General features: G+C 38.2%; 1 protein-coding gene across 1 annotated transcript in view; it reads left to right on the plus strand.

Moving 5' to 3' along the window:
• Positions 1–8415: 8415 nt before the first annotated feature.
• pstpip2 (proline-serine-threonine phosphatase interacting protein 2) overlaps positions 8416–14333 on the plus strand; it is a 35727-nt gene continuing 29809 nt past the window's right edge. The window contains exon 1 of the mRNA XM_088629131.1: positions 8416–8659. Within this exon, the coding sequence (XP_088485257.1) occupies positions 8627–8659 (33 nt within the window). The 5' untranslated portion in view covers positions 8416–8626. The remainder of the gene's footprint in view (positions 8660–14333) is intronic.

Genomic DNA, 14333 nt, shown 5'->3' on the forward strand with positions numbered 1-14333 from the left:
CAAACACTTCTACAACAATTCAATTGTTGGTTCAGTCTGGAATGAGGTATAAAAGTGTTATTTTAGCTGAAGTAATAAAGATTGGTGTCTTGATGTGGTACTTGAATATGTATCACACGAAGGAGATACACATCCATTAGTACTTCCGACTATCTTGAGTTTGTAGAGCCAGTTCAACATTCCAAGCAACCGGTTGTCAACTGGTGTTCATTTGACTTAAAGTTCTGAGTTCATGGGAAAAGATTCTGTAATATAGATTTACCTGATATAACATTTTGCCAAGTAGGCAGATTTTATTCCTCTCCTGGTTAACACAGACCTAACCCTTAACGTGCTGCAAGTGAAAAAAATTTCAGGTAATGAAATACAGCTCCAAGACTGAAATTTGTTTAATTGTTCATGTAGTTGTGGTGTGATCCTCAGTAGGGCAGAGATAATCGCTTACACAGTCTTGAAACCAAAATCGTATAGTTGAAAACCAAAAACCTCAATGTATTTGCTGTAAGCTTGAAAGTACTCTTATTTGTAAAGGCTTGTGCATCTCACAACCTTCTCATTGTGGTTAATGTGGAAGTTGCAACCTGTGGACAGAGGTATCCTTTAGTGAGACTATTTCTTCAGCTCTAGGTGTATTAAAAAAAAATACTGACCAACAGACTACCTGCTATGACTCCATTTCCGCACTGTTCCAATGAGACTCCCTTGGCTGATCTAGACCTGAAACATTTCATTTCTGTTAAACACAGCAGGGAGTTTAGCATGAGTTAATTGTAGTAGGGTAAACTTCCTGCTAAGCTCAAATTGACAGCTACTTCGAATGAATACTTTCAAGCACTGGCAGTGCTCTGGCTTAGCATCAGTAATATGTAAGTAAGGTCATGCTGCTGGGTAGCAATGAGGGAAAACATACAATTTGTTGTAAGTACATACCACAGCCCTCTTCCTTTCAGATAGCTAGCTAAAAACATTTTATACGGATGTTAAGTGAATCTAAAAATAGTTACCACCCGATAGTCAAAAATCAATATTCATTTATTCTGCCATGCAAAAATAGAAAAAAGACCAGCTGTATTTCTGCAAAACTCAAGCATTATAATTGGACTAAAAGCACTATTTTAACAAAACATTGCCTTCAGAAGTATTTACACATAGTGTAGCATTATCTTTAATGTTAGACCTTTTTAAATAGAAACTTGTATTATAAACTGCTGGTTTGTTTAGCTTCTAATACACATTCTGCCCGAGTGTGTGGATAGCCTTTGGACCCCCCCCTCACGTCATGAGCTGAGCATCCTTCTTTTCCAAGAATGGTAAGGATGGATTATTGAACCACAGATGTAGAGCACCTATTCAACCCAGCAAGGGATTAGACCACTTTTCAGGGGGCTGTATTACCATATACTGTCAGTCACTTACTCCTGGTAATTCACAGCAGCAAGGGACCAGTCCCACTGCAGGGCATGCACACAAACATACAGTTAGAGAAACCTACCTAGCATATCTTTGGAATGTGGGAGGAAGCTGGAGCTCCTGGCTAAAAGGCATACAAACAAGCATGTAGGAACATGCAAACTCCAAACAGAAGGCATTTCAATCTAGAGCCAAAGCCAGGAGCTGAGCTGGAATCTATTCAGCAGAACTAAATACGTGCCCCCCACATTGAGTTAAAAACTATTGCATATTATATACAGTATATATGTTATAAATATTATACATCATATACAGTATAATATAGCATGCCTAATAAAGATGTAAAATTAGCTTAGAAAAGATGCCTCTTTTTAATAATTTTAAAATGGGAATTTGTAACTGTCTTAATGGTGTATTCAATAATGTTCCAGTAGAGGGGGCTATTTACTAAACTACAATTACTGTATATTTCTTCACACATGGCATTACAGCTGAAGGTGCATACACATACATAAAAACATCTTTAAAATTACAGTTATTTTACATTTTGTAATTTCCTAAAATCAAGGAATGAATATAGTGCATTTATCTCTATAAGAACAAGATGAAAATGTTGATCGTTTTCAATGGGTAACCTAAATATAGATAGATAAAGATAATACTTTATTAATCCCGTAGGGAAATTGATGTGTTACAGCAGTCCAGCCCAAGACAAGCAAAAACAGACATCAGAATAGTTATAAAAAAAAAGACAGAGGTTTATACAGACTGATTGTCCAAAAAGTACAATGGAGCAAACATGCTGTCCATAGACGAGCAAATGAAGGGCTAACAGTCCTAGCCTAGGGCAGCGTTATACACCCTGACAGGCGCCGGGAGGAAAGACCTGCGGAAACGTTCCCTTGAACACCGTAGCTGGAGCAGTCTGTTGCTAAAAGTGCTCCGCTGCCCAGTAACAGTCCCATGAAGTGGATGAGAGGTGTTGTTCATGATGGCTGTGAGTTTGGTCAACTTCTCCTCTCAGCCACCACCTCCATGGAGTCAAGGCTCATTCCCAACACAGAGCCAGCCTTCTTGATGAGTTTATTGAGCCTATTTGCATATTTTGTCATGATGCTGCTGCCCCAGCACACAACAGCGTAGAAGATGGCCGCTGCCACCGCTGATTCATAAAAAATGTGTAGCAGTGTTCCACACATACCAAAGGACCTGAGCCTCCTAAAAAATAGAGTCGACTCTGACCTTACTTGTACAGGGCGTCAGTGTTACCAGACCACTCCAGCTTATCATCCAGGTGTACCCCTAAGTACTTGTAGGAATGTACGCCCTCTATGTCCTCACCCTGGATGGAAACAGGGTTCAGCGGAGACTTATTCCTTCATCGAAGAACATACAAATAAAACATTCCATTAATTGGTCTGGATAAGTGTATCAAAATGACTGAACTTCCTTTAATTTTCTGTTTCCTGACTATGAACTTTCTGTAAAGCTGTCTGTAAGGAAGTTGGCAGTTATTTTATTTCTCAGCTTTGTTAGGTCTGTTTACAGTTGCTTTATGTGTGTATAGTGTTTACAGATATTTATAGAATTTACAGATACAATATTTACAGAATACATACAGCATACAATGTGAGAGTGTATATGTACATGCAATAGGTAAGTATATACAGATACATTGTGTATGTCTAAATATGCTAAAAGTTATTTAGTTAAAGGTTAAACAACTTCCCACATTGCTGGGAACTATCTTAGCATAATAAATTAAAGCATAGAATTCAGTAGGTGTTTCTTAATTTATTGGCATCAAACAATCATTTTATTTAGTAAGATATCAGCATGTCTCCATAGATTAGATGCCCATCTTAGAAAAATCTTTTTTCTTTATAATCTGAAAAAACACTCCAAAATCATACATCTTTCCTAAATAAATGGTAGAATAAACGACAATTTTCCCCTTTTAATATAGCATATCCATTGACAGTAGTCATCAAATGAAAATAATTTCAACAAACGGACCTTATTTCAATAATACAACCTTAAAAAGAAACTAACCAATTCCTAACCTGAGAACACTAAAGTTGTTCTCCTGTAAACTTCCTGTAAACATTGCAACAGAGATTTTGACACAGAACAGTTCTCATTTTCACTCATGGGAAGGCCTGCTGTCCTGTGGTTCAGGTATATCTATTCTATCCTATTACACCCTGGAGATGACTCAAATAGGTTGGTCATTGCTTTTCAGTTCTTTTGAATACACACCCTCTCCTGCATAATCTATCACATTAGGCATCGCTCAATACACTTGGTAACTTACTGTAAAACTAATATGTGCTTTACACCAGTAACTGTCCATGATAAAACTGGTGTTACTCAAGTTCCTCATGACATGCAGATTTCTCATCACGTCTTATTAGTATTCTTGAGTGAAGATTTTGAATTGGTCATCTTTGTTAGATTTTCTGCATGTACTGTATCACTTATTCTTAGGAATTAGGGCAAAATGGTTTTCCCAACATTAATGCTAATAATTTATTCTCATCTTAAATCTGTCCTAAATATTTAAAAGAATATAAAAAGATACGCAAAATTTTCTGGAATGAGAATATTATAGTTATAGCTTATGTACCTTCATAAAAAAGTCGTCATTTTGTTTTAAGCCCTCTGACCAGCAATACAGCTTGTACAGTGAGGCATTGCAACTTGCCCATCACACGAAAGCTCGTTAAGTGCAATTTTACCCAACGAGGTCCAGGTGGAACAATGCCCAATCAGGTCACCTTTAAAAAGGCCTTAATTGAAAACTTAGGTCACTGCAAGAAAAAGGACACACAGTAGTTTTTTGTGCATTCCATAATGCCTCGAATGTCACCAGAAGCAAGGGAGAGGGCCATTGGCATGCTGCAAGCAGGCATGTCATGTGCCAGTGTTGCCAGGCACTATGGAGTAAGCTGCTCCACTGTGTCCCGGCTGAATAGAAGGTTTCAGCAGACGGGCAGGATAGATGACCATCCAAGATCCGGTCGCCCTCGAGTGACCACACCAGAGCAGGAGAGAGACATCAGACTGGTCCATCTGAGAGATCGTTTCAGATCTGCCACCCACACTGCTGCTGAAACTGCCAGCAGACACATTGCTTGCGTCAGTGACAGGACAGTGAGGCTCCATGCTGCTGGACTTAGAGGAAGGCGACCTGTTAGAGCCCCTCTGCTCACATCTCCTAGATGACAGCCACCTGGCTTGGGCCAGACAGAGGCTGCGATGGACTCATCAGCAGTGGGAACAGATCCTCTTCATGGATGAGTCACTCTTCAGCCTGTTCCACATAGATGGGATAGGCATGGAGTAGGAGATGTTGCATTTCTTTTTTCCATCAGTATAGATACAGCTATGTGCCGACAGTACTTTAGCTTTTTCTGCTATAGTTTTTAAAGAAATGAAGGATGTTATACAATACTTTAACAAGAATCTACAAGCAGGTACTCTGGACTGGGGTCATACAAATTAGAAAAAAACAGTGTTATATCCATATTAATCATATTTTCACAGATAGCATGGATTTAGAAAGAGTATATCTTGTTTAACTGCATTACAGAATTTTTTGAACAAGCAATGTTAGCAGTGGTTACAATAAAAGCCTATGAAATACTACAATTCCATGGAAAAAAAGGTTTGTGAGCCCTCTAGTCTGGCTCATAGTCTCTTAGACTTTTAACATAATTATGTGGGCAGTGTGGTGGTGCAGTGGTTAGCATCACTGTCTCACAGTGATAGGGCCTTTGGTTCAATTCCAGACCTGGGGTGCTACCTGTGTGGAATTTGAGTGTTCTCTCCATGTTCACGTGGGTTTTTGCTGGGTGCTCTGGTTTCCTCCCAGAGTCCAAAACATACTGGTGGGTTAACTGGCTTCTAGGAATATTGGCCCCGTTGTGTGTATGTTTATATCTGTGTGTTCCGTACGATGAAATTGTATTCCATTCAGGGTTTATCTTGCTTTGTACCCACTGATTACCAGGATAGGCTCTGGTTGCCCTGCAACCCTGAATTGGATAAAGTAGCTAGAAACTGTATGGATGGATAACCTGAAATCAATGTATAATGCAAAGACATAAGAAACGTGTGGATTATTTAATTAACAAAATTATTTTATAGAAAATATCCTAATGTGAATAAGTAAGTTATCACAGTAACTGGTGGCACCTCCTTGAGCAACATTAGACATTTCCTGCAACTTTTTATCAGTCTCTTGCATCAGTTTTCAGGAATGTTGGCCCATTTGTCCTTACATGCTTCAGGTCAGTGAAATTTGATGGTTTCTTTGCATGAAGAGTTTGCTTCCGACTCTACCCTAACATTTCATTGTGGTTTTAGATCCATACTTTTAACATGCCCCATCCAAAATGCAAACTTTCTTCTTTTGCTATTGCTCGTTTGTTTAGGGTCATTTTCTTGCTGCATGACCTTATTTCTGCTCTGCTTCAGTTGATGAATGAATGACCTGTTATTCTGCTCTTTCATTTACTAAACATAAATATAGATATCGTGGTTCCATCGATGATTGCAAGCTGTCTGAATCCGGAGGCAACAAATCAGCCCCAAGCTATGAATTTTCCAACACGATGCTTAGATGGTCAGAATGAATTTCTTTTGTTGGAAGGAAGCTTTTTGGCCACACTGACACTGGCTACAGAGAGGCCTGCAGATCCCTAGATGTGACACTAGGATTCTTAGATGATTTAGCTGCTTGCTCTTGGGAAGATCTTGGCAGGATGACTGGTATTGGGTAGCGACACCATTTGTTGACATCTGTCTGACAGCTGATGGATAGAGCTCCAAATGTATAGAATTTGCTTTATAACTCTGCCCAGACTGATCAGCATCAACTACTCTGTTTTTTTAAGTCCACTGAAATTTGATTGTGGCATAAGGTTCCACTAACTTGTTTAGGGCAGATCAAACTCCCAAAGTTTCTAGCCATTATACTGTATAAGACAAAGTTATCCAGACTCAGGCCTTTACTTATTTACTTATTACCCAATTATTCAATCACCTGATTGTAATTACCACGCAAAATGTGCAAAGTATACTATTGTTTTGCATTCACCGATTCTAAGTTACCATTATTTTCTCCATGCTGTTGCACAGAGAAAAAAAACGTTCAAATGAACATTAATGTAGAAAAATGCAGAATATTATATGTACTATAGGCTCCTTCTCTGTCCTGTCCCTAGTTTCCTGTGGTTTCCTCTCTTTCCGGTGTCTCTCTCTCTCTGGGGTTATATATTTCCGGGTCACTTATTCTGCTTCGCTCAGCATTGACGTTCGGATGTCCTGAGACCCACCTAGCACCAGGTCGCCGCTCTGTCTGTGGCCTGAGGGCATAGGTTTCTATACGGCACTCCAGAACTCTTTGCACTGCTGAGCCCGGGCTAACTCCCCGTTCTGCCACCTTTCATAGGGTCTTTTTCCGCTCTCCTGCCACTCCACGGTTCGTCCCTTCCAACATCCGTGACACTGGTTGGAATCCTGACTTAGCTGAATCCGGGGCTCGGAGCGCCTGGCCTCATCATTCCGTTTTTAACTTCATAGTCCCAGATCCTGTTCTTGTTTTTACTCTCGTCTGGTCTTGGATGGATCACCTGGTTTGGGATTTTGGACTGCTCCCGGATTTCCTACATTGGATTGTTTTTGGACTTGTTTGCCTGCTCTCCCCCCTTGCACCTGATCACTGTCGGCACCGCCCCCTGTTCGCCATCCCTTCTACTCCTCACTGTGTTTTCCCTGTAGCCCTGCTCCAGCCACTTCCATATTATACCATCTCCATAGGGTCCTAAATACACACTACACGGGACCGACTCCCGTGACACATATGACAATTAAGGATTGCACTAAGGGTTATGTTTCTCTGGAAAAAAACTACATGGAGTGTATAACAGAAGATCCTTATCTTGATTAATTCTGCTCTTCTATATATACACTGTCTCATCTTCTGGACATTCCTTTGGGTGTTTCTCTCACACTCCTCTCATCTCTCCATATTCACCCTTGCAGCAGCTCCCTTGGAATATTATATTCCATGTAATATTAAAATGTAATTCCCTTTCCATTAGTGAACTACTGATACAATATATGAAGAAGAACAGGAAACAGAGAAAAAATAACAGAGACCCAAAGGGAAAGTCACGAATTTAAATGTAAAAGTCTATTTGTTCAGTACAGAAGATATTGTGGTGATCTAGAAAAAAAACATTACCAATAAAAGCCTTTATAAAGTTCTCATTTGTTTTCATATTCCCACATGCACAGTTGTTTGCATTTTGAAACAATTTAAAAACGATATATAAATGGGGAAAACAAGTTGTTGTAACTATCAGGGAAAGTAGGAGTAACAATACCTTGATAGAGAAGTGCAGTGTCATGCCAGCACTGTGTACTTTGATACCTTTTTGTTACCCAGTCACGTTTGACTTCATCTGCTGTCAGTACATCAAAACTATTATCTTGTAGAATGCAGATAAACTCTCAAATTGTTTTTGTAAAATAATAAATATATTATGATTTTCAGATTTGATACCAAAAATATTTTGAGGTAAAGGTTTGGATGTGGCATGGAACAGATTTTTACAAAAATAGTATTACACTTCATTCTTTAACTGTTATTAATATGAAACACTTCAAGAGTAAATAACATGCGTTTTGTTTGACTCACAGGGTGGACATATTCTTTGTAAGTAACTATATTCAAATTTCTCTATAAAAATTCTACAAGGAGCTCAGCATTTATGTAAAATTAATAATTAATTCCTTAGATGTACTTAAAACTCTGAATCTGATCAATTAGAACTTTGTTAAGAAAAAAATAGCTTTAACCTGTTCTCGAGAATCACTGTGAAGCCTAACTGTATGCAAGAGTTTTGAATGTGGGTTTCTAATTTAAGAAATTGCGTGTCGGTGTGCCATCACTATTATTAACTACTGCTGTGACGGACTTTAGGACCCGGAAATACGGTTTAAAAAGAAAACAGTTTGAGGAACTACTGCTACAGTAAGAGCTCACTCCTTAAACGGAGCAGAAATATTTCCTTGGCTGTGATATTAAAATCCTATTCCCTTTGCATTGTTACATAAAAGGGAACTGTAACGGCTACTGTTACATAAAAGGAAACATATACATGAAAAGATACAAGAGTTACCTTTTTCTTTTGACATCAAAATCAAAATGAAAGAATTACACTTTAAAGGCAATTTCTGGGTAAGTGGATTTATGTTCTTTACTTAAACCCAAATGACTGTCGATTCTGTAATACTTTTGTCAAGCACTTTATTGCACTTTAAAATGTGTTGCCAAGTTGACCAGTCGGGAAATGATTAAAGCAGTTGACCTCTGCGTACGTTCAGTTAATGAAACTGAAGGTGAAAAGAAAATAGTGATTTATTATTTCTAATTTCTAATGATATCGGCGAAAGAAAGATTTTATGCATTTTCTTCAGTAAATATGCAAAACTTATTAACCTGTTTGAAACATATTCGTATGTGTTTGTTCCATATTACTTTTTGTGGGACTTTATTTAAAAGTCTGCCGCTTTTAATCACAGATTCTATATAGATTATATGTATTTGATATTATTTAACATCCTCCTCTAAAATTGCATATAGAAATAATTTGCTGCTCACCGTCTTGCTTGTTTCTGTTTTGTGCCCGGAGCTAATGATTCAGCTTGAAAATATTTTTCTTTATGGAGCTGGCACACAACGAGAGAAGATAATCTGTCTGCTGGAGTTGCTGAAATGTTACTGTAGATTGGGAAAAGGTAGATACAACACTGTAGGATCCTTTACCAAATTCTTCACTTCGCCTCGCTCACTTCTCACTTCACACTGCACAAACCTTACACTTCACGAACAAGGTGACCTGGAGTTTGAAATTATGACCCACATATGCAACAAGGCTATTGCAGAGAAACATGAAAGGAAAACACGGTTTAGGTAATACCAAATCACAACTGTCTTACATCCTTTAAAAAGGTCATTTTATACAGTATATTCAGTGTTCCAATCCTACATATGCCCATACGAGTCTTTTATTTATGTTTTGTCTTTTTCTTAGTAATTCACTTTCTAGGTATAACCCAAACCTTTATTCTCATAATTTACCTGTTCACGTTTACTGATGAAAAATTTAATGTATCACTCACATGCCTATTTTTTGCAGCTCATTTGCTGCATAGTAATTAGTAGAATTAGTTCTTTTGCAATTGTAACACATGTGGATTTTCATGGACTGCACAGCGGGTAGTACTGTTGCTTCACAGCTCCAAAATTCTGGGTTGAAGTCTAAATCCATGTGTGTGGAGTTTGCATGTTCGCCACTGCTTTGTGTGGGCTAACTCCAGTTTCCTCCCACATGTTGTTCAAGTCAATTGGCATCTCTCAGTTGCTCCCTCCGTCGTGTAATTTCAATCTGATGGGTTAGACTCTAACTCATTGTGATTCTTTGAGGAACTTCACATTAGAACCATGGTAAGAGGGTAATTGCTGACAGGGTATGGTAAGTTACAGTGATGTAAATGGCTTTAGATCTGACATAATACATTTTATTATAAATATCTTGCATACGTAATGCATGGAGCTGTGCTCAGCAGCTATATCACCCTGTAACTCAACCTTGTAATGGCAGCCCACTGAAGCTCAGCAGGTGTGGGCCTGACCAGTATCTGGATAGAGACCTGGAAAAGCTAAGGTTGCTCCTGGAAGAGGTGTTAGTGGGGCCAGTAGGTGGCGCTCACCCTGCGCTCTGTGTGGGTCCTAATGCCCCAGTATAGTGTAACACTACTACGACTATACTGGAAAAAGGGTGCCATCCTTCGAATGAGACATAAAACCAAAGTCCTGACTCTTTGTGGTCCTTAAAAATCCAAAGGTGTTTCTCAAAAAGAGTAGGGGTGTTACCGTGGTGTTCTGGCCAAGTTTCTCATTGGCCTTTACCAGTCATGGCCTCCTAATAATCCCCATCTATGAATTGGCTTCATTACTCTGATCTCCTCCCCATTGATGGCTGATGTGTGGTGAGGCACTGGTGCACTACGGCTGCAGGTGGGTGCTGCACATTGGTGGTGGGGGTATGTGCCCATTACCTCGAAAGTGCTTTGAGTGGTGTGCCCAGAAAAGCGCTATATAAACAGAAGGATTATTTTATATTAAAGGTGGATTTGATTGGACAGTTGACAATCCCTGTCCCCAAGAGACCAAGATGTGTCCCAGAGTAGAAATCGAAACAATCTAGTTTTCAAGGATACGACATCACTTCTGTAACACAGTCACGGCACCGAGTCCTAATACACTTCAACACAATGCTTTACGTGCATGAATGGACCCCCTTCATTCACTGAAGTGCACCACCATGTGCGACTGCACGGCAGGTCAGGTGGAGAAGTGAGAAGTGACTTTGCCAATTAAATTCAAGGGGAATGTTAAGAATGCGTACACATTAGTATTTTTATCAGTATGTTATGTGTCTACCAGTTCTTATGTAACATAATTTCTCCTTGAGCACCTCTATAACTGTTCACAACTATAGATTTATTAACAGTCTACTTCTTTAAGTAGTACAAGTTACCTTACAAATACAACAATATGAAACCTCTAAAAGATTATATCAAATACACTACACAGAAAAGGAAATTACATAATGAAATCTTGAACAAGTTAATGTTTCACGTTCTGTAAACATGAGATAGGGCTTATTCTCTAGTTTAGGCACTATTGACCCCTTTTTTACTTTTAAGGAACAAATATTTCTGACCTCATTTCTTCTACATTTTAACCCCACTTCAGGTTCTGTACATGTTATAATTTATGAGGACTGGAATCTGATTTAACAATTTCCACGGGTTCTGCTGAGCATTACCTAAATAGCCAATTTAAACACATCAACAAAGTACCGTTCCAAAATATTACAAGGTAAAGCGATGGAATACTGATGTGCTGTTGCTCAGCCTTTTGGACTGCAAAAAAAATTAAATAGAAGTAAACATTAAGAGTAAAAGTCATCATGTTTCACTGGACATCTTAGATTTCAGTTCTCATTTCTTCATGTTGTTTGCTAGATGTAAGTTTTGTTTTCCAAATTGGATTTGTTTTCTTTATTATATTCATATTAACAAAGTTATATGTCTAATGCGGTACACACAGTATTTATTCGGATTTAGAAAAGTACTAACTCATGTAAAAAAGTACATATCATCAGGAAGGCATTGTTTGGTAATAGTTTTAAGGGTGCTCTAAATCACAATTTCTAAGTGTATAACAGTTATCAACAATGAAGTAGCCATTAATAAAGTACTGTATGTATAACTGACAAATACAGGTCTTCAGTTTAAAACTATACCATCAATTATTAGTGAGGGTCACTTATTATTATTACTCTTATTATTGTGAGTTTATTCACATTGTATTAATATTCCTGTCTTGTCTTATGAATTATGAGGGTTTTATACATGAATTCACTATGACCCTACTAAAGTGTTACTGTTTTAAAACCCTAAGTGTGTTTTATAGACTGAGTCTTGTTCTTAAGTAGCTAGTTCAGTAATCAAAAATTTCAAAAAAACACCAGTACTCATCTTGTATGTTTGACAAAGGCAGTAAAGGTATTGCAAATGTATGTAAATGTTTGAAAAAGTAACGGACTTTGTCAAAGTGCATAAAAAAGAACTAGCATACTGCGGTGTTGGGTAACATGGTGACGCAGTAGTTAGCATTGCTGCCTCAAAGTGCTGGTTCCTTGGGTTTAGTTCCAGACTTGGGTGCTGTCTGTGTGGAATTTGTGTGTTTTCCCCATGTGTGTGTGTTTCCTTCCAGAGTCCAAAAACATACTGGTGGGCTAATTGGCTTCTGGGAAAAATTGGCCCTGATATGGATGTGAGTGTGTTGTGTCTGTCCTGCGATGAACTGGTGTCCCGTCCAGGGTGTACCCTGCCATGTGCCTGTTTCTTGTCACAATAGGCTCTGGATCCCCAACAAACCAATATAGGGTAGTTCACCCCCTGACCCCAGTATAGGAATTCAAAATGTACTGCTCGATACAATTACAGGCCTCTTTATTTTGCAGAAAAGATGGCTTGCACACTTTTATACCAATTATATTCTTATGGAAGGGATGTTGTTCTACTCTACTAGGCAAGTTACCCTATTAATGCTCTCTATTCAAATCGTACCTCATCAAAGTCTTAATCACAATTTTTACCAAATTACTGAAAGATGTTCGTTGTACCAGATCTGGAATCCTCTCAGGGATCACTGTGTTCAGGAATCTAACTTGATAATCATGTTCAGAGTCCTCTGTGGAACTCATAATCTGATTATTAATTGTCTTGATCTGTTGTCAAGTTGAATACTGTTCCAGCTTTGCTGCATGTGATTGAATATTTTATTTTCTGTTCACTGTTCTCCCAAGTACAATTTAGAGAATCAATATTATTGTCTGAGCATTAGGATCTCAGCCTTTACTAGAATTCAGGAGGTTCAAGGCTCCCATCTCTGTTTTTGTACCTTGCATTTGCTGTATTAGGGCATAGACTGCTTTTTTCAGGTGCTCCCGTCTCAGACCCTTGAGAAATTAAACGTTTAAAAAATAAAGTGCGTATGTAACAGAAAAGATTAAAAAAGAGGTCAGTTGTAGCAACTCTGGTAGCAGCTTGCCAATCAAGGATACTTGATTGTGATATTCACGACAGAAGGTTAGTTAATGGAATTTGCTTCTAAATAGGTTGTTGAGCAATTTTGTAATTGGTGAAGCAGATTTCTATTCGCAGAATATGTGATATTTTCCTCAGTTCTGTATATGTTTTTCTATTGTTTGTCATGTTCAATTTAGCACAAATTTAAAAGTGTGACAGTCTTTAGAATTTATTATTATTATTTGACAGTCTTTTTCAGGGCTGTACGAGTGGGGAACAGGTTAACCAGCCATGCTGTTAAAGCCAGTACTCTTATTTCAACAAAACTGCAGGATGAGATCCTGGGATCAATTAACCAATGACTACCAAATGGACTAGATAGGCAAAATCGTCTCCTCTTGTTTGTAACCTCTAATGTTCTTTTGTTACATTCTTAGCTCTTTTTAAAAAATTGATAAATGGATCAATTCTTGTTAACAGAGCTGACTCGGCACGGAAATGAACAGTAAGAATTTGTGTGTTGTACAGTACTGTATCTATGCAAAAGGAAATCTATTTTGCATGATGAAGGGACAGATGCTGAAATTTGCCTTTGTAATGGGAATCTTTATTTTTTTTAAGCAACATACTTCATGCATCATGCCTTGTAAAATTTGCGTGCCTACACATGCAGGTTTGGGGACTGCAAAAGCAATTTGTGAAAAACGTTCCTATATCAAAGAGAAAAAAGTGATAAACACAACACAACTAAATGTTTGGTGGTGGTATTATTGTTATTGTTGTGTTCCTCCATTCATGTTTTTGTTTATGAATTTAGTTTACTTGCACACACAAAACTATGAAGATTTTAAAGGAACAAGTAGTAAGTTTATTCCATGCTAAAAAAAGAAGAGAGAAAACACAGCGTTTCGGCTGTAAAGCCTTCTTCAGGTGTGAGAAAGACAAGGTAGACCCACCTTCTTCAGGTATATATATAGCCAAAGGAGGAAGTGCAATTGAAAGTTTTGTAGTATGATATGAGAGATGATAGGTCTTAAATAACAGGAAAATGACAAACTGTGGTAAGCATGCAATTGATAAGGAAAAGGAGAACTCATGCAAGGTCTGATGAGGTCTGTCATGTGTGCTTGTATAAGAACTTCCATTCTGGGAATTTTCTGCTTTATCTTGGCAGATAAGTTCTTTGTACTGGCTCTCTAATTATCTGAAGTCCAAATGGACAATTATCGTATTGCCTAACAAACAGG

Source organism: Lepisosteus platostomus, chromosome 4, assembly GCF_059453375.1.
Source record: "Lepisosteus platostomus isolate fLepPlt1 chromosome 4, fLepPlt1.hap1, whole genome shotgun sequence".
Lineage (NCBI taxonomy): Eukaryota > Metazoa > Chordata > Actinopteri > Semionotiformes > Lepisosteidae > Lepisosteus > Lepisosteus platostomus.